The sequence below is a fragment of the Carettochelys insculpta genome, chromosome 9, assembly GCF_033958435.1.
Source record: "Carettochelys insculpta isolate YL-2023 chromosome 9, ASM3395843v1, whole genome shotgun sequence".
Lineage (NCBI taxonomy): Eukaryota > Metazoa > Chordata > Testudines > Carettochelyidae > Carettochelys > Carettochelys insculpta.
In genome coordinates this window covers 12,927,591-12,948,687 of record NC_134145.1, presented here as the reverse complement: position 1 = coordinate 12,948,687, position 21,097 = coordinate 12,927,591, and the positions used below count along the sequence as shown (strand labels likewise).

Here is a 21,097-nt window from a genome sequence, read left to right as displayed (position 1 = left end):
TAAGCCTGGATTCCACTTACTCACCATCCAGTTCTCTGCTGTACCAGCTTCACAGGCACTGTATAGGTAGTGACCAACCACCTCTAGAAAGTAATAGTGCGGTGGAGAGGGGAATTCTTCTTCTTCCGAGATAGGCTCTGAGAGTACCTTACAGAAAAGTGTATGTATCATAGACCTGTACACAGGCATTTCTGTGAGGGGGATGTTTTGTTTTTTTTTTTTGGTAAATGTGGACCGCAGTGTTATTTATATATAAAGGAGTTCAAGCCAGGCATGCAATGAGCGTGTGTAAGAGAGGTTAATGAAAAATCTGAGCAGAAACAGTGATTGGTAAAAACGATTTTGTTAGAACATACTAAAAATGTATATAGTAAAAAGGTTTTATAGAAATTACCTTGTGGGAACTTGATGTAATAGCATACATGAAAAACAACACTCTTCCCCTCCCTTTCTCATTGCTACCCAGCAGGGGCATGCCAGGAAAAGCAGTCCCTTCCCTGCTCCAGGGCCAGCCCTCCAGGCAGGGAGCTAGTCAAAGATCTACAGCCCCTAGGGAGCCTTGGGTTCCCCCATCATGCCCTGCAGGCTCCCCCTGCACAGTGCAGCAGGGAGGAAGGGAGAGAAACTGGACATGGGGATGGGGTGCATTTGCACTCTTCATACCCCCTCTGCGTATGGGTCTGTATCAAGAGTATGCCCACAAGGTATTTTCAGATGTGTTTTAATGGTCACTTCTCCATACACACCTATAGCGCTGATCAGCAGCAAGAAGCCTTGAGACAGCCTGAAGAGATCTAAACATTCGGCCACCAATCCAGGAGACGTCTGGGTTGTGAAGACTAATATTTTAATAAGAAATTCAAGTTGCACAGTTAAAACAGGCCCACAAAGCAGGAAGACCAGCCACTCATCCCCTTGTGCTTTAGCTACCAACAAGTGGGGAAAATTCTTCTGACAGCAGCAGCGAAGGTTTAAAAAAAAATTCTTACGGGAATCAATTTCTTCCACATAAAACAATTTCATATCCCTCACTCTTGGGCCAATCAAGGAATGTAACTAAAGAAAACTAGGCAAAGAGACTTGCTGAGGTCATACAATGAATGGGCTTCTTTACTACCACACCCATTCGTTATATGATGTGAGACAGAACGAGAAACTGCAGCGCATCAGTGAGGTATCTGGTATCATAATGCCTTGTGTGTCAGAATACAACAGTACCATATTACAGGAGACAAGACTAGCCTTCTCCCCTCCCTCCACCCAAATTATTCTGCCCTCATTTACTTCATTGGATTAAAAGTGGACAATTCTGCCACAATTACTAGAACCAGTGAAAAAATAATCCCTTTAGTAACAGTTATTTTGTACAAATGCTCGAGTGCAGGTGACGCTGTTAGAAAGCCAATTCCTGACCATGAGGTTACAAGACTGACAAAAAATAAAACCAGGCCAGTGCCTTTTAAACAGATTCCACCCCCCCACAGTGCCTCACCTCAGAGTGAGTTGACTGACTTGACAATGAAACACTGGCCTCATACGGACCACTAGACCCTACCTCCCCCATCCCACCTCCAGCCAAATTTTTCACTCGGATAAATTCTAATCAAAGCCCTACAGTAGCCACAGATTCGAGCCCTACTAGTCCCACTCCCTGATTCATTAGACTGGCTCCAAGAGATTCCATGTCCGATCGTCATTCCCACCAAGCACAAGGGAGAGAAGAGTGGATTTCAGTCACACTGCACTAGATGGATTTCAAGTCATTGTGCAACGCCACTAACATTATCTAAGTAATTACTCTCCATGGGCTCTCATGTGCACACACCACTCATTTCAATATGCAGAAGACATTCACCCAGCAGGGTGCAAACAGGGCCAGCAGTTACAGATTCTGTAGCCCAACTGCGATATCCTCTTTGTTCTTCTGCAGGAATCTCTCACAGGCTTTGAAGGTAACATAAAAGTCCGAGGACAGTCCCGCAATGTTAGTTGTGACATAAGTTAGGTACCCTGGAGCAGCCTGGTTGTAATAGGACACCTGCAATGCACAAGACATTCAGTAAGGAAGCTCTGAGGACACCCACAGGTTTACACCTCCACAAGTCATTTTCTAATACGTGAAAGAGCAGCATAGTTACTGGCTTCCTCTGCCCGGTGCTCATCAGGGTTCTCCCCAGTGGCTCTGAATAGCTCAGAGATTTTGGGATGGAGAGGCCAGAGAATTACCAGGTTCTCTGATCCAGTGGCTGTGATCTGTCCTGCCCCCACCCCCCCCAAACCCACCCCACACACACAAAGTCCCACAAAGCCTCCTTTGGAATAGCAGCTGTGGAAAGGTTTCTCTGAAGCCTGGGGCAATGAACACCCAGTTCCTCTCAGTCTCCTACACAAATTCTTCTGGCTTTGTGCACGCAAGGGTGAATTCCAACCTAAAATGCTGAAAGCAAAGCCAGCAAGGGAGAGGCTTGGAAAAGTTTTGGTGAGGCACACAAATGTGGTGGCTGGAGTGAGGGCGGAGTCTGGATTGGAGGGGATGTCAAGCACCCCCCTGGCTAATGGAGATGTTGATACCTTTGAGAGCCAATGGCCACCACAGGCCAGCCCGCACAAGCGTGTGGATTTGGAAGTCAGGTGAAGGCCATGGTGATTGATGCCATGACCCTACATGGAGATGAAAGCCTCACCTTGGTGAGCTCGGTGGTCTCCTGCCAAATACAAAAGCCGGAACACATGGTCTCCCCTCGGGTGTAGTCTGGGTTTGGAGGGCAGGTGGGTAGCGTGACTGACCTGAATGCGATGACGTACGGGTCACTGGAGAAGAAGGAAACCTGCTTAGGAGCAGTTCTCAAGCGTACTGAAAAGGTGGGAAAGGAGCAGAACTTCCTGCCAGCTCTGAAGTTAACCCTGCTCAGCTCAATGCTGGGAAATGCAGGGGTGCAGAACCCACCCCCAACTGCTGACCCAACATATGCTCAGTGGCAGAGAGTGAATGACCTCTGCTTAGATATTCACGCATGGAAATAGCTCCCCACGGTCATAGTTCACCTGCCATGCCCACGTTTGTTCTTGTATTGACCTCAACAACCCTCATTTACATCAAGGTATCTGGGAGTCCTGACGTGGCAGGACTCGAGTGAGCTCAGGCTTCAGCCCCTCTCCTGGGGTCAAGTGGTAAGTCTGGGCCTCAGAAGAGAGGCATGGTGCAGTGACACTTGAGAGTACCCAGCTGGATGAGGGCACCCAGCCCTGGCACTAGACACTTGGGCCCTGTGGGCTGGATCTAGCATCACTGTCCCTGTTCTGCGCCCAGCATTCCAGTGCATAGAACAGCTGAGCTCTGCACAGGGGACACCCACTAGACCTAACATGCCATCGGAGCCTCATTCCATTACATACCCTTCACTGCAAGGCTTACGGCGTGACGCCAGGATGACAAAGTCCTGGGGCTTCTTTTCCTGGCTCACCGCCTGACTGACCACATGGTAGATCATGTCATCTTCATCAACTTGCTGGACAAGCTCTGCACTCCTGGAAAGAGGCAGGAGGACATGCCATAGAGGGGTCAGGCAGACGTCCAAAAGATGAGGTCATCTTCGCATCAGGACACGCGACAATTTCCCTGAAAAGATTTCTTCTCTCTCAGTAGAGGGGCCCTACCAAATTCGCCACCATGAAAAATGCATCACACCATGAAATCTGACCCTGGGAAATCTGGCACCCAGTCAGGGGCTCCTCTGCTACTCATAGCCCTAGCTGCTAGTATCAGCCAGGGACAGAGAAGGACCAGATATTCTCTTATCATACAAAGGCAGCAGGTCAGACCCAAAACCGGGGACCCCCTCCAGTTTGCAGGAGGCTTCACTCATCATTACCCTCATGAAGCAAGCCAGTGGCTCCAGCTGCGGTCACCTCTCAACATGAACAGCTGTGGCTCCAGCTGTCAGCCCCCATTCAGGTAGGAAACTGCCAGGAAAGCCAGACCTCTGGTAACCCACCGCACATGCCCTGTGACCAATCACTTCTGTGCTGCTGCTGGCAGGGGGGGTTGGCTTTAGAGCTGGGCACCCAGCCAGCAGCCTTCCTCTCTAGCTGCCTAGCTCTGAAGGCAGTGCCCCTGCCAGCAGCATGGCAGAAGTAAGGTGGCAATCCCACAATGTCCCTATAATATCCACGTGACCCTCCAACCTGGACAGCCTTTTGGGTCAGGACCTCATGCTTACAGCACTGCAATACTTTAGATGTTAACATTTGGAAATGTGAAACCAGATATTTTTAAAACCTCCTGGCTGAGAACTGGGTTGAATGTGGTTGAATCTGGTAGGCCGGGTAACCATGTAGTCTGGTTCAGCAGCAACCCTGGGACTCCAGATGGAAGCAGTACAAAACCACAGAAACAAAGGCCAACTAGTCAAACTTTACGGGGAAAAAAGCTTCTTCCACTGAAGTGGAGCCACCTTCCCAGCTACATCAGATTTCCCAGAGACTACAGGCCAAATTTTTAAACACACTGAGGCATCTAAAGATGCAGGTTATGGAAACCCCATTGGGCATCTACCTGCGGCTTTGGAAGCCTGCCTCTATTTGACTATCCTGTAGTACAACATTTTTTGAGCAAAATTAATTGTTCCAAACAATTCTCTTTTGGTCAACATCCCAAACTCCTTGCTCAGGCTAAAGCCCCATTACCTTCTATGGGAGTTCATACTTGGCTCTTCCTAGGCAAAGATCTGAGCCAAACCCTACTGGTGTCAACGGATTGTGGATCAGGGCCCGAGTTCTTCACTTTCCGACCCCAAACATGTCCATGGTATGGTCAAAGAGTTTGCAAATCCTTTTCACGTATAATGATGTGGCACCTCCTGTGCCTTCTCACTCGGGTTTTGTTCATCTCTGATGGCTGGGATTGGCCTGAAGTTAACGGTCATGTCCAAGTGTTTCACTGGAGCGTATCGGTTTTGGCTGAGGACAGTTAGTTTGTGGCTGGGATCAGAGCCACAAAGATCATGGACTCGCTGTGTGACCTGGGAAAGCCACTTTGCCTCCTTTGAGTCTGTCAACTCTGGGTAAGGAGGGTCCAGTGACCCCACTGCAGCTCGCTCTCAGAGCTGACCATCCCATACAGTTCTTTTACTTCCCTGGTTACTCCTGTTAGCTGGAAATCCTGGATTCAATGCAAATGAAGGACAAGACAGGCCACAGTACTGAGAGGATGAGGGGCCCTGCTAGAGATACCTGGATACACAGAGCATCCATAGTATCGAAGCATTTCATGTCTCTGAATGGGCACGGGATCATATTCAGACTCCATGGTGGAGTTACAGGGTTTCCTGCAGGAACTAAAACCACTGGGGGGATAATTAATGCAAAGCCTGAGGCAGGTAAGTCTGGAGAAATCTCATCCCTGGGGGAAATTGCACAGACTGGTTTGATGTGGTTCACAAGGGCTGGCAAACAAAGAACCGAAAACTATACAAAGTGACCGCTCTGCCATCAGGAGAGGGGCCACACACACTTTTCCCAAGACCCGCAGGACATGAGACAGTGACCCAGACACACAGACTCTGCCACGGACCTAAGGACGCTGAAGCCTGCCACGGTCTTGCTAAGCTGAGATGCTCACATGAGCCATTTATTGTTTTTAAAAACATTTTCTCTAACGCTTCTCTTCTAAATAGCTAGTCCTTGATTTACGGAGGCCAACTGGTCACTGGTTAACCCTGCCTTTGCCCCAGAGAGGACAGGCCTTGACCTCAAGTTGTTTCTGCTGGGGGGTGATCGCAGTGAATTACAGCCTACAATCTCCAGTCTGGAGGGAATGGATTGTGGGATCTTGCCCCAGGAAAAGTCATGGAGACCTGAAATCCAAAGGACACCACAAAGGGATCAGATACAGTCCTGCAAAGGAGATTTTAAGTCAAGTTCCTTCAGCTTCCATCTGGTGTTTGTCCACAGGGCAGCTTTAAAGTAAAGGCAAGTTGCTTGAGCAGAGGATTCTGGCATAACAAAGATTCAGTGAAACAGTTTAATTTCCATCCCAGGCCATGGGAGAGCAAAGAGGCTATGCCAGCCATATTGTATAATCACAGTGCAGTGTATAATCACACTCCATGGAGTTGGGAAAAGGGGCCCAGATTTATAGGAAGTCAGACCCCTTCCAATGGGACAGCAAAAGGGAACGGTAAAGCTGTGGGCCAGCCCTCCCTGGTGGTTATATGCCTCTGAAAGCTGGGATTCTCAACTGCAGTCCTAAGCTAGCAAGACTAGAGGTGTCCTCAGCATGCAGGCAGAAACTTGACGGTGGGGATTGGACACATGGCTGATCTGCAGATGACAAAAGCCTTACTGGTATCACTAACAGCTAATGGAGACAGCCTTCTTTCGCTCAAGTGGCAGAAACTGGTGTTTCAGGAGATAAAAGCAGAGGTGGAAAAAGCACCCAAAAAGTTACTGAGTAAAAGTGCAGCTGCTTTCACTTCTGGATACTTGAGTACAATCTAGGTGTGATGAATGTACTTTTACACAAGCAGTTTTCCAGAGGGACACCAATAACTTGTGCTTAAGCACATTCCCCTCCCCACCACAGCTTCACTTTTCCTCCAGTAACTTTTGGGGTACTTTTTCCCACCTCTGAATAAAAGTCTTGGATTCTATTCCACTATATGACACAAGAGTAGCATGGGAGTCAACTCTGATGCCAGAACATCCACAGACATACACTGTGGGCTCCTGGTTTTGGAGCTGGATGGATGACAGAGGGGAAAACCGCCCTTTGCATGGCTTGGGTGAAGAGCACTTTTGGAATGAGACGTGGCTTTGAGGCAGGAAAGCCAAATAAAAGGATATTGGGGGTCTACTCCAGAGGCCTTTGTCCATAAAACAGGGACCATCAACTCTAACATTTTCGCTCTTCTCCAAGTACTCACGCATAATAATGATCCCATTCGTGCCTCTGTCTCAAGTCTGACAAGAGGGAGAAGGCCTGCAGTGCGTCAATGCAGAGGGTCATCTCGATTCGGAAGGAGAGGTACTTGTCTTCTTCCAGCATGTACATCCTGACCTTTGACAGACAGACAGAACAGGTCAGACACACAGCCTGCTAGCTTCATAAATAAGTGCCACATTTGGTTTTCCCAGTAAGATTCATTTACTTTTTTCCTTGCTATAATATAACCAAGCAGCTTTGATCTTAATCTCTCTCACCACACACACACACACACACACACACACACACACACCCCAGATTATGTGACCGAAATGCGTCCGATATTCAGATGACAGAAATACCAGATAGTATGCAATACTAATGAAAAAACTGGTATAAACTCAATTTACTACAAGTTCCAATGAAAACACAATACACTCAATCATTCTTAAAAATTCTTATTTTCAACACGGTGGGTAATCGAAGGCTGGATAATCAGGGTTCTGCTGTATTTACTTTTCATTACATTAGCATGGAGAATCTCATTCGCCTGATGGTATACGTGGCCTCTGTCTTATGATGAGCTGGTTCTGACAACACCAGGAAGCCCCAGCAGCGGAGCACAAAGAGTGGTCCAAGAAAAGTTTAGAGGCTAACTAGACTAGGTGTTAATTGGAAATGGGTGAAATTGAGGCCAGCTGAGGCTGGTGGCTTCTGTGTGATTTTACTATGTTGTAGGTGCTACTACAGCAGGTACTAGGGCATCCCTGGGAGCCATATATTGTACGTGTACATAGTGTGTGTATACAGTGTCCATTTGGACAAGCATGGAATGTTTACCATATAGACACACATTCATTGAACCCATGTTGTACAATCTCATTTAGGCAAAACGTTCTGGGGACACCGAACACGTTTGGATACGGCAAGATTCCAGTAGCTGGGGGGTGGGAAATGACAAGTTGTCTGATCTTTAACGTGATTGGTTTCCACTACCTGCAGCTAGTCCAGGAGACTATGGTGGAAGTGTTTACTTGGGGGTGAGGCAGGGGTAAGTACCTTGTCAGTTTCTGTGGCCAGCACCCAATTTGTTTTTGCTACAAGAGTCTTCAGAGCAAAAACGTTGTTGTAGCTCAAATAAACCTAAATCAAAACGAAAAGAAAAATACAGTAGAAATCATTCCAACCTTCAGTTATGTTTTGCTATATCTAAACTTAAGGGATACTTCAGCAAAGCCTGCAGTGGCTCTGACACAGAATTAATCAGAGCAAAAAGGCATTTACTGCTCCAGTTAAAATCCTTCCCATGCACGCTGTTCTGAGTAACATTTCATCCATTTTGTTTCCAGAGACCAAAGCAGGGCTCAGCAACCTTTCCAAGACGGAGTGCCAAAATTTGACCTTTTGACCTCTATGTATGGTCTGAGGGCCAGTGATACTTTTTGAAGTCACCAATAGTCCTACTTACAACAGCATCATTAATAAATACATCCATACAGATGCAGAGATTTACCATGTAGGTGGTAGTTGGTAGCATTAGCTAGTCTTTTGTTAATCCACAGGCGGCCTGGCTTTGAGCAGGCTCCCAGCAAACATGCCACTCTTGGCACCTGTGCTGTGGGTTGCTGACCCCTGCCATAAACCATATTTATTCATATATCAACTTCTGGCTGCTACTTAGTACTTGCTGCTGGATCTTCATGAAACATGAAGCTTTGATGTTCCCATGGTGCTCAGGGAAGAGACACTCAGTACCTACAGAGACTGTTCTTTTACCTTGTTACTTTGGTCCCAAGGCACAGACAATGGGACTTTAGTCTGCTCACAGGAAATGATGTATTTTCTAGGGAAAGCAAAGAGAATTGGTTTAGTTACAGCAGTACTGATCTTCAGTATGGGGCAGGGAAAGGACATCTCAACCACATGCTGGGGAAATGGAGAGAAAAAGTTAGCAGCCAAGTTTTGTACTTCAACATCTTTTCTAGCAAGAATCTACAAAATAAGTGTGCAAACACAATTATATCATCATCTTAGCACCAGGATCCCAGGAACAGATCAATACAGCCATTCTGGCTGGCTCAACTTGAGGGAGGGCAGAGTGATGAAAGGCACAGAAATCCTGCACGTGAGGGGGCAAGGGAGGATCAGATTTTGGCCCAGGGTGAGAAGAACCTTCAAGGATTACTGACAACAAAGACCAGGCTGTGGTCCAGATGGGGCAGGTTTGTGGTTTAGGTTTGCAGTTGGGGAAACTGAAGCCACAAAGTGCTGGGTTGGGTTGGAAATAGGAAGTGATCCCCTCTGGGATTTCAAGTCAGGCCTCTCTCTGTGGGTGGCCAGGGAGAGGCACCGGCAAGCTGAAAATGCTTGGCTGCCACCCAGGAACATCCTCTTGGCCTCAGGCCAGCCCTGCAAGGGGGCCTGTGCCTCATTTGCCCTGCATTCTTGACAGGAATTCAGTACAGCCTTCAGAGTTAATTTATTACCCACAGTCCGACTTCATGAGCCAGCCTCCCCCCAGCACAGTGCAAACACAGTACACTCATCTCAACAGTCCAGCTGCCCCTGGGTACGGCTCCAGCACTTCCCGCTCCTCTAGCTGGGGGGTTCCAAGGCCCCGTTTCCTTCCTGGCTGTGGTTCTAGGTCCTCGCAGACACATCATCAGTATGCGCTCATGCCTCCATCATATCCAGCCTTTCCCTCTCTGGCTGAGCGAGCCAGCAGACATCCCCCTGGGCTGCTTCCCACCTTCAGTGCTCTCCATCCTGGGGACATTTGTAGGTGACCCTCTGACCAGCTTCCTCTTTCACAGACCTGCTCTGGTGCCACTGCTCAAGCAGGGAGCCCGCACCTGCAGTAACATCCCCACCTGACAGTGCTCAGCCCAGCTCTGCCTCGGACCTTGCTTTGCTCTGGACCTAAGCTCCCTCCCAGGACCATGAACCACTCTGCAGGCAGACCTTTCTCCCATTATACCAAGGAAGGGCACACTGGACTGGAACGGGACAGCTGAGCCTACGTTCATTAAACGGGGTGGCTCCCCTGTTACACAAGTCGCCGGGATGCTGGCCTGGGAGCCAGGAGAGCTGGGTTCTGTTCCCAACTCACCCTCTAACTTGCTGAGTAACCTCACCGGTAGCCTATCCTGGGAATGGTGGTGTGAGCCCACGGTCCAGGACCTGGTTTTCAGATGTGCTGACCACCACCGAACCAAAATCAACAGGAATCATGTCTGCCTAGGCCCAACCATCTAGTGTCTCCATTTCAGTTTCCCAGTCTGTTACACGGAGAGGACCCTAACCACCTGCACAGACAACACGTGGAGGGGGATTACGAGGGACTCACATACCTACCCCATGCCATGGGTGGGAGGGGCAAGGGGACAGCTAGCAGCTGGCAGACCCAGTGGCCTGGGAGCTAGTGGGAGGCGGGTACATGACACCAGCAGCAGGGTCTGCCCCCCCCACACCCACTCACTGGCAGTGGAGGGCCAAGCAGAGCAGCATAGCCCTGGCTGGCTCAGCTCGGCTCGGCTTGGCTCTGCTGGCGTCTCTCTCAGGGAAGGGGCAAGGCCACCTCCGCGCCCACCAGCAGGAAGCAGAGCAATGCAGCCAGAGGAGCAAAGTGAGCTGGAATCGCCTTGCGGTGCCTCCCCGACTCCAGACCCCCAGCTCCACTAATCCTCCATGCTGCATCGCGTGCGTGCATGTGTTGGGGGGGCAGGTAAAGGGGAGAGGAGAGGGTGGGACCTGGGCTGGAGGAGCATTGTCCTGGCCCTTCTCAGCGTGGAGCATTACTTGGCCAGTGGCCCCCCAATGTCTCCTGCACCGTCCACCTTTGTAACGTGCTTTGAGAGTCACAGCGGAAGTGTTACTGAAGTTTGCCATCCTATTCATAAGAGCCAAGTCTCTGCTTGGCAATGCCCAGCAGCCCAAGCCTTTATGTTCCGTGAGTTTGGGGTTTATCTCCAGCACAGATGTGAGATTTGAACAGTGCACAAGACACAAATCAGATTAGCAGGATGGTTCTTATTTAGGGTCATTTGATGGAAGCCGTTTCGGTGCAGAAAGCATCCCAGTTTATCTGGAGATTGGAGTAGCGAGTGACCAGCAGACACGACTCACCAGAACAGCTCTTCATAGGCACCAAGTGTTTGTTCTCCTGGTGGCCTTGGGCTCAAGGGAAATCTACCCAACTGCTGGGAGCAGGAGTGCAGATGCCATAAGACATTCCAGGAATAAAACCATTTCACAGCTTAATTGCCACACTTCATTTCAAGCTCATTCTCAAGGACTGAGATAGTGCTATATAATTTGTCTGATAACACCACATCTGTAGTCAGAGGTGCGATAGGACCAAGGTGAAGAGTTGAAAAGTAACCAAATAAATTAGCCTTCTCTTTTGCAAGTCTTCATTGCAACCACATAAGAGAGGGTAAGAGGAACAGTGATTCATAATGGACACAGATAAGACAGGACTCCAATTACATATGCAGATAAAAAGTGATGAGAGTAAGCAAAAAAGTTAGCTTTCCTAAGAGATGTAAAACTGACCAGGGATCAGCTTCCTACTTTTCTGCAGAACAGGGGCAGCAGCAGGACACTTACTAGGGCAGTAACAAGGCAAGTTCAGAGAAGATCAACAAAAGTTACCAAAATTAAAATAAATAAATAGAAAAAGACCTATGAGGAAGGCTGAAAAAAAATGGGTTTGTTTAGTCTGGAGAAGACTGAGGGTGTTATGGTAACAATTTTTAAAGTACGTGAAAGGTGTTACAAAAGAGGAAGGAGAAAAATGTCTCTGACTTCTGAGGATAGGACAAGAAGCAATTGACTTAACCTGCAGTAAATTTTCTAACTGCCAGGATGGTCGAGAACTGGAATAAATTGCCTAGGGAGGTTGTAGAATCTCCATCATGGGAGCTTTCTAAAAGCGGGTTAGACAAAACACCTGTCAGAGATGTTCTACGGCAATGTTTCCCAATGGTGTTCCGCCCGGGGTCCCACAAAGTGGAAATAAGGGTTCTGCAAGAAAATTCCATTCCAATAACATTTTAGGGTTTTTTAAAAAAAATACTTACACATTCGTGAACTTTATTAAAAGCAATTTTCACGTGGGTTTGCCATGATAAGTGTCCCTGTGTAATGCCAGCTTAGACAGAGAGTAAGGACAATGATGTCACTATTCAGTGCTGCGTGCAGTCACTCAGTGGTGCAGCCGCCTGTTATATACCACCGTAAATCCCCATCCTTGCTCTCAGAGCATGGATTGTTCTGGGGCAGCTTATGTCAAGAATATTCAGCTTTATAAAGATGTGCAATTCGTCAGCTGTTACCCTTCACCAGCACATCATCGTGCAAAACTGGGTTCTCGATTTTCCCAGCAACAAAACCAAAATACAGAAATCAACTGAATGCTGCACTAGACATGCGAATCCAACTTTCCAGTATTAAAGCAAATGTAGAAAGAATTTGCCAAGAAAACAAAAACCACTCTTTGGATTGAAAACTGCCAATATAATGCATACTAGTTTGTGAGCTCTATTTTTTGTACACATTACATGCGACTTTTGTTTTTAAATACGTGCAATTAAACTAAATGTTGATCTCATGACCTTGTTTAGCATTTGTTTCTTATTATCCTTACTTATTAGTGGTTTACTTTTCCAACTCCAGATATAAGACTTATTAGGGGTTCTGCAAATTTCTTTTTGAGTTTAAAACAGTTTCACGGCTAAATAATATTTGGAAACACTGGTCTACAGATTGCCTAGTTTTGGCAAGAATGCAGGGGACTGGACTACACAGCCTCTTGAGGTCCCCTCCAGTCCTATGATTATCCAAAACCCAGTTAATTACTGGTCTTGGATGAGAGTAGGGTTTTATATCGAGCTTCTGCAGATAATCCATTAAGCTGAAAATGGCTACTTTCAAGGGAAAGAATGGTTACCCAAGAAGTTACTACTTCCCTGTTTGAGGGGTCAGCATAAGATGTGTGCTCTCTGGTAGTAGTTATAAGAATAATCATCATCCCTTTTTCACTCACAGTTCTCAAAGAGCTTTACAGAGGCAGGCGAATGTCATTGCCCCTGTTTTACTGATGGGGAAACTGAGGCACAGGTCAATGATTTGTCCAACTCTCACAGCAGAGCCAGGAATAAGGACTGAGGGCAGCAAGAATACAAAGAACAATACACAAATGGAGCATGTGACTGACTCATCTACACACAGGCTCAAGCTGTTTATTCATTCCCTGTGCTCCCCGCTCAACCCTACTGCTTCTCTCACACACTGAGAGAGCCAAGCATTCCAGAGCTCTTATCCTGACTCTGGACAAACTCTCGATATTCTTGAGCAAATCATTTGGCTCTGCCTCAGTTTCCCCAAGAATACAGGGAGTTTAAAAACTTCTTCCCCTCACACCTCACAGGAGAGAAGTAAAAGTGAATGACTATAAAGCACTAGAAGAGTGCTAATTATTATGATTATTACAGATTGACCTCTTCTAGCTATGCAATTTGTATTCTCTATACAGGGCACTGACCACCATCACACAGATATTAAGCTAACGGTATAAAACAAGCGCAGCCCTTTCATTCCGTGTTGTGTGTGCAGACTCCACTTCTGAATTCAGACCATTTTTCCTGTGCTGTCCTTACCATTGCCCCACTCGTCCTCTCCCCTACATATGCCTTCCTTACATCTGTCTCTGCCTACTGTTCTACGGCTGCAGTGTTCAATACATTCACCACTAGCCACATGTGGTGAATAGGACGCTGCGTTGTGGCGAATACAGGGGTGGCCAACCTGTGGCTCTCGAGCCACATGCAGCTCTTGGAGCCTTTAAATGGGGCTCCTCCCGAAAGCTGCACATGAGGAGTGTGATCCACCAGCTCCGCGTGCGCCCCACGGCTTGGTGGGAGACGCAGCCCCAGCAGCAGCCCTGGTGAGTCACCAGCACTTAATTAGAACCGGGGGCTGGAGGAGCCTGGCTCTGGGGGAGGGTTTTCTCCGATTTTGGAGCCTTAGTACAAAGATTGCAAAAAGTGTCACACTGATTTCTCATAAGATTAACAAATGGATCATTTGAAATTTTGCTGTTTGTATTATTTAGTATGAAATACCTACCAATATTCTTAGACAATTAAATAAAGTTCTGTGGAATGTAACATGGCGAATACAGAAAGGAGGACAACAAGAAGTGAGGCCAGCTTTGAATGCCTATTGGACACCATTGTTCTACAGTGTGGTGCTAAACCTCTGAAGTTAGCCCTTAAGTAACTTGCTACAGAATCACAGAACTGTTGGGCTGGAGGGGACTCAGAGGTCACCCAGTCCAGCCCCCTGTGCAGGGCCAAGTACAGCTAGAACATCCCTGATTGGCATTTGTCCAACCTGTTCTTAAAAACCTCCAGAGAGTGACAGGGATTTCACGACCTCCCTTGCAAGTCTATTCCAGTCCTGAACTAGCCTAATAATTAAACTTTCTGTAACAGCTCACCTAGGCGGCCCTTGCTGTAGATTATTTGTGTAACTGCTTGTTCTCTGTGAGTGGGATGGAGAACCACTGTTCTGTCTCTTCTTTATACACAGCCCTTAATACGTATTCTGGTCCCCACTCAGACTTCTCTTCTTGAGACTAAACACCCTCCTCCCCCACTTAACCCATCCTCACAGTAGGTCAGGCCTTCTAAGCCTTTTATTGTTTTTGTTTCTCTCTATATTCTCTCTTATCTTTCGCAGTGTCACACAGAGCTGGACACAGTTCTCCAGCAGAGGCCTCACCAGTGCAGAGGACAGTGGGACAATTTCCTCCTGTCCTATATATACTACCTCTGTTAACATGCCTGAGACTGAGGGTCTATCTATACTAGGGAACAAAATTGAGCTCAGATAAGCAATTGTGGCTACACCTTTACCATAGCAAGAATCCACATATCAGAATTGACATTCCACCCTAGTCTAGTCCAGGGTTCTTTAGCTCACGCTGACATCCCTCTCTCCACACGATACCGCAGAGCACAGGGGTCAGCGGCTGAGCCCAGAGATTTTGGTTTTGCCACGTCTTAACATGCATGGTAAAAAAAACTCCGAATGATCAACCACAGCTCAATCTCTATGTAAGTATAGATCAGCCCTGATATTAGCCTCTTTAGCAATGGCATCAAATTGTTGATGTGTCTTAAGTTTGTGATATGCTGTAACCTCCAGATACTCTTCAGCAGTACTACCATTTTGTCAGCTATGCCCCTTCTGTAGTGGATCTGATTTCTCCTTCCTAAGTGAAGTACTTTGCACTTCTCTTTGTTGTATTTCATCTTGTTGATTTCAGACCACTTGTCTAGTTTGTGAGGGTTGTTTTGTATTCTAACCCTGTTCTCTAAATGCTTGCAACCCTTCCCAGCTTGGTTCAACCCACACGTTTTTATAACCACAATTTTCCCTCCAGTGTTCAACTCATTAATGGAAATATTAACTAGTACCAGAAACAGGACAAAATACTAGTGGACCCCTCACAACTACGTCAAGTTTGACAGTAACCCACTGGTAATTACTCTTAGTACACTCATTTCAGGCAGTTGTACACTGCTGTCATAGCCATTGCATCTAGAATGTACTTCCCTAGTTTGCTTATAAAAATGTCATATAGGTCTAAGATTTGCCTTACTTAATAAATAAGTAAATCAATCATTCAAGATACATGATGCCTGCTTCTGCCCATCCAACAGGCCAAAACTGATGTCAAGGGGGGAAATCAAGATGATTAGCATGATGTGTTACTTGTGCTTGACAAATCCACCGTGTCTATTTCTTATAAGTCTACCATTCTCTGGGCTCTTACAAAACGATTGTTTAATGAGTTGTTCCAGATCTTTCCAGATATCAAAGCGAGGCTGACTGCTCTATAATTCCCTGGGTTCTCTTTGTTCCCCTTTTAAAGAGAAGTTCTACGTTTATTCTTCTCCAGTCCTCACATCCTCCATGACTTTGTGAAAACCATTATTAATGGGTTGGAGACTGTATCAACTTATTCTTTAAGTGTCCTGTGGTACAGTAAGGTCTCAGAGTACGCGAACCCAGAGCATGAGACTCCACTCGTATGCAGCTGACCCAGATTCCTACAATAAACCCTGGAAATGCACAATTTCCAGTTGCGCTTAACTCGCTCCCCCCCAAGCCGTGGCTCAACCCTCCTGGCTCTACATGGCCCTGGCTCAGCCACGCCCTCCAACTCCGCTCACCACCTGCACATAGCTCCTGCTCACCCCCTACCCTGCCTCTGGCTCTAGCTAACCACCCCTCAGGTGCGACTCTGGCTCAATCTCCCCGGCCCCAGTTCAAACCCCCTGCCGGGTTACCACCCGTGTGTGGCTCCAGCTTGCCCCCCACCCCCACGTTTGGCTCTGGCTCCAGCTCTGGCTCACCATGCCCATGAGCGGCTCCAGCTCAAACCCCCCACTGCCCTGGTTCAAGCCCTGCCCCCAAATGCGAGGCTCTAGTTCAGCACTCCTGCTCCAATTCAAACCCCCCGCAGCCTGGCTCACCACCTGAGCAGGGCTTCAGCTCAACTCCACCACTCAACCCCATGCAGCCCTCACCCACCCCAGGCTTAGCCCCGCCCCTCCCACCTCCCATGGCCCCAACCGAATGCCAGGCTTAACCCTCCCTAACTACCCCCTCACCCCAGGACTTACCTTTCTGCTGCTTCCCTGGCTGCAGAACGTGCGTTCCGCCAGGGAAAAAGCCGGACTCCCACTTACATGAAATCTGGGTTATGCAAGGGCGTGTAGAACACAACCCTCACGTAACTCGGGGCTCTGCTGTATGTTTGACCAGGCCCTGCTGACTTGAACATATCTAATCTATCTAGATATTCTTTAACGTGTTTGTGCTCCGTTTTTGCTTGTGTTCCTGTCTCTTTGTAGCCAATATTAAAGCATCTGGTTACAATCTTCCTTTTAATGAAGACAAAATAGGTGTTAACACATCTCAGCCTTCCTGGTGTCCATTACTAGATTTTCTTCCCTACCTCTTTTCTTCGTCTTTCTTTTGTTCCTAATGAATTTATAAGCCCACTTCTTAGCGCCTTCTATGTCCCTTGCTGGCAGTAACTCTTTTTGTGCTTCAGACTTGCTGATTTTGTCCCTCCATGCTCGTGCAGCTCAGGCGTACTCATCCTTGGTAACCTGGCTACAGCTGCACTTTGACAGATTCCTTTTTGATTTTCAGATCCTTAAAGTGTTCCTGACGGAGCCATACTGGCCTCTTTTTCTCTCTTTCCTTCACACTGGGATAGTTTGCTGGTGCAACTTACTATAAGTTGAACCTCTCTCATCCAGCACCTTCAGGACCTCACCAGTGCTGGATGAGAGAATTTGCCGGATGACAGGAGGTCAATATTTTAGCACATCACCAACACTTCCACTGCTTACTGGTCTCTTAGAAGACATTTAGAGGTAAATTACAGCTAAATAACAGCACAGAACACAGAGCCAGGACTGGTGGCTGTAAACAAACTTTATGGGCCCATGAGAAACTTGACCATGCCCATGATAAATGCCCATTCAGCAAACTAAAATCATGCCAGACTACGGAGAATGACGGACAAGAGAGTTCCAGATTAGAGGGGCTCAACCTGTACTGTCTCTTTGAGCAGCCACCACCTCTCCTAAATGCCTTTGAGTGTCTCTCCTTCAACACGAGCTCATCGCCAAATAGGTTGGGCTAGGAGAGCCCTGGGGATCAGGCCTGAATGCTAACCCTGTTTCCAACATTGACGCACTGTGGTGCTCGGAGAAAGCCACTTGCACTCTGCCTTGGTTTTCCAAACTGAGCTCCTGGAGTGCTGGAAAGTTAAGCTCCTCCAGTCCTTGACAAGCATTTTGAAATCCTCACATGAAAGGTGCTACATAAGTGCCAAATGTTAATCAAGGGGGCAGCACACAGCTCCCCCACCAACCCGCATGCATCCCCCACACATCCTTTCCATGGTACAGAAAGCCATGGAGTTACAGCCAATTACCCCAGTCTTTATGGAGTTACCTGCCTGTGACCATTCAGAGCAGAACCTGAGCAGGAATAAAAACCACACTGTTCTATTTAAAATGCTCCATCCCCCCCAGTTATTTCTCCTTTGTTTGAGGTGGATTCTTTCCACTCACCTGTCCAATCTAATTTTTTTCCTAGCACTGGCTTCTCTGTACCGTCTTTCTCCATCCTGTGGAACACAAACAGGGTTGTTAGGTTAAAGTTTTGGAAAAGAACAGATGTACAGACTGTTTTGCATTAAGGAAGTGTGACAATTGTGGAAGGACACACGACACTGGCCCTGCCTACACTCTGGCTGTTCAGTTAGTTCTTGGGTAGCTCTAACTAGGCCTGTTTGTGTGCTCTTCTGCATCTGCAAGCATGGCAGTTGCCCTCACCAGCAGCCTAGGCTAGGACTCATATCCCAGCAGCAAGGCACGGGGCTTGGTGTGTTGTTTTTGCAGTATAGCTGGAACCTCCCCAAACGGCATCTGTGTAACCAGGTTGGCTAATTCTGCCACCCAGCTCTCTGCACAGCAGGCCGTCCCAGCACGCACGGTCCGGCAAGCCACTGGTGCTCTGCTGTACGTGTGCGTGATAGCCTCTGGGAATTCCACCCCCGGGAGGAGTCAGAATGGGCCACTTTATGAGCTTCTTCCCAGAATGCACAGGTGCAACACAGCTACAAAATGGGGTGGAAGTGAACGCCAACCAGAATGGATACATTTGAGCTGTAGGGGAGGGGGAACCTATTGTGCAGACAATGGAGTCATGTTTGTTGTCACCAGGACACACGTCCCCCGCCACAGAAAAAGTGGTTACAAAAACATGGTTGTACGTGTAAAGCCAACTGGACCACAAATGAGCATTGCACACAGGCCCACCAATGGGGGGCAAACAGGGGGCAAAAATGGAGCAGCTGCTGTGGGGTCTGGTGATTCAAAAGAAGTGGCAGTAGCCAGAGCCCTTTTAAAAACACCACTGCTAGAGCACCATGCATCACACTCCAGGCGGGTCTGAGGGCTGACTGCAGGGCAGAGGTGGGGCCTCTGGGCAGTGCATCAGGCTCCAAGCAGCACAGGACTGGCTGACCCTTCTGCCGAAGCCGCACCCCTTCCAGAAACACAGGAGCCCCGCCACCTCAGGGGCCCAGCAGTTCTGTCAGTCCCCCTGACTGCACAGCTATTTAAACTCAGCGCAGACTGCTGGACGCTGGTCAAACGCTTGCATTGCGTTACTTCCACGTTCCCTTGCTGCACTCTGCTAGGCAATGCAGTTACCTGCTGGTTACTGAACTGGGTGTGAACATCCTGTGGTTTGCCAAAGACACAGGTGCAGCACCAATTGATTTACAATGAATATTTCAGTTCCACTGCCATTTGCTGCAAAATCCAAGTCACCCGACAAGTCACAAGAACCTTTTAAACACGCGAGTCGGCCTCCTCCAAATCCCATGCGTTGTATAAATCCACTGTGTGTTAATTACAGTCGATTCGGTATTTGAGATCTGCTGCTGCATGTCCTGACAGCCACCGGGGTATTTCAGTACACCCGTCTGAACTCTCCCAATCTCTGTCCCTGCATGTAATTAGTTGCAAGCAGTGCTGCCAGTTCGTTTGTTCTCCAGAGTCCCCTATAAATTCGAATGCCCTCTTTAACTGCAATTCCTGGGATTCTCCTGCTAGCTGTGCGGGGGCGGGGGCAGATGGGGAGGAGGGTATTGCTGAAATCAGGGTGCTCCTCTGCCCCATACCCCAGCTCTGTAGAGCAGGGATCAGGGAGAGGGAGACACACAGCGGAGCGGCTCCAGGGGTCTTGAAGCACGGATGGTGACTGACTCACTCAGGAGTGCAGAGCATGGTATGTGTGTTGCGGGGGAGACAACAGAGAAAGATTTCCCTTAAAGAGACAGAGAGCGGCTTCTCTCAGAAGCTTACCCAGCAGCAGCCAACACACACAGTCAGTCACTTTCACACATACCCAGTCTGTACCCCCCCACACACAATCAATCACTGTCACACACACACACACACACACACACACTGCAGCACACAGTCTGTGTCAAAAAGTTTGTCTCACACACAGTGTTTCTCTTTCACATTCACACACTGACTCTCCCTGTAGCCCTCCCCACTTCACCCCTTCTGCCTCAGGCCCAACACCTTCCGGGTGGGCTAGAGCGTAAGCTTTCAACAGATATTTCGGAGCGTAAGCTGCAACCAAAAATCCGTGAAGTGGCCGCCCTGTGAAAATTATTGCCCACCCCTGCTCTAGGATCCTGTGAGAGTGAGAGGGCTGGTATTAACTTCCAGTGCTTTGCTAATAGTTAAACCTACTGCTTGGTAAGCAACTTGTGTGGTGAAGTAATGTGTTCAAAGCCAGGGCACGAAGCTCCCATTGATTTCCATGAGCACAAAATCAGGCAACGGGGCCATATTTGGAACCCAGCAAACCTGTGGCTATTTGCATCTGCGGACCATGTTTTCAGATTGCAGAGCAGACGAAGATACAAGGTTGCGTCTACACTTGGCCAAAATTTTGAAATGGCCATGTAAATGGCCAAATTGGAGAATACTAATATTCAGCACCTCATCAGCATGCTGCCAGCCCCAGCACTTCGAAAGTGCAACATTTCACTCATGCTGGCTCATCTGCATGGAGATCCTTTTCCAATGGACCCTGCAAACATCAAAATCCCCTTATTCCTATCAGCTGGCGTTCGATGTTGGCAGGGTCTTTGTGAAAAGGACCCTCGTGTAGACGAGCTGCACGTGAGCAAAACGTGGCACTTTCGAAGTCCCACGGCTGGCAGCATGCTAATGAGGCACTGAATATTCATTTCAGCACCTCATTAGTATTCTCTGATTTGGCCATTAGCATGGCCATTTCAAAGTTTTCCCCCTAGTGTAGACGTGGCTCAAATGTTGTATACACACAGGGTTCTAGCCATGTTTTTAAAAAGGTACCCAGGCGTAGGCTCCAAGAGGTGTTGTTAAGCACCTAATGGAATTTTTATAGCACCTGTGTACCTAACTTACAGGAAATCAAACACTTAAAAATCCATCTCTAGAGGTGCAGGTGTTGAGGATGGGGGCTGAAGATGTCTAACCTCTCCGCCTTCACTCACTTTCAAGAGGCTACATAGCA

General features: G+C 47.9%; 1 protein-coding gene across 5 annotated transcripts in view; it reads right to left on the bottom strand.

Moving 5' to 3' along the window:
- Nucleotides 1-205: 205 nt before the first annotated feature.
- Nucleotides 206-21,097, bottom strand: part of ACOT11 (acyl-CoA thioesterase 11) — a 67,009-nt gene continuing 46,117 nt past the window's right edge. For 3 of the 5 annotated variants that reach the window (XM_075003013.1, XM_075003012.1, XM_075003014.1), the window contains 7 exons: nt 18,085-18,140; nt 8,699-8,765; nt 7,982-8,065; nt 6,924-7,057; nt 3,397-3,528; nt 2,685-2,811; nt 206-2,038 (listed from right to left, as the gene is read on the bottom strand). In XM_075003013.1, coding sequence (XP_074859114.1) covers nt 1,883-2,038; nt 2,685-2,811; nt 3,397-3,528; nt 6,924-7,057; nt 7,982-8,065; nt 8,699-8,765; nt 18,085-18,140 — 756 coding nt within the window. In that variant the 3' untranslated portion in view covers nt 206-1,882. Of the gene's footprint in view, nt 2,039-2,684; nt 2,812-3,396; nt 3,529-5,623; nt 5,856-6,923; nt 7,058-7,981; nt 8,066-8,698; nt 8,766-18,084; nt 18,141-21,097 lie in introns of those variants that run through there. The other 2 variants (XM_075003015.1, XM_075003016.1) reach the window with 2 other exon arrangements.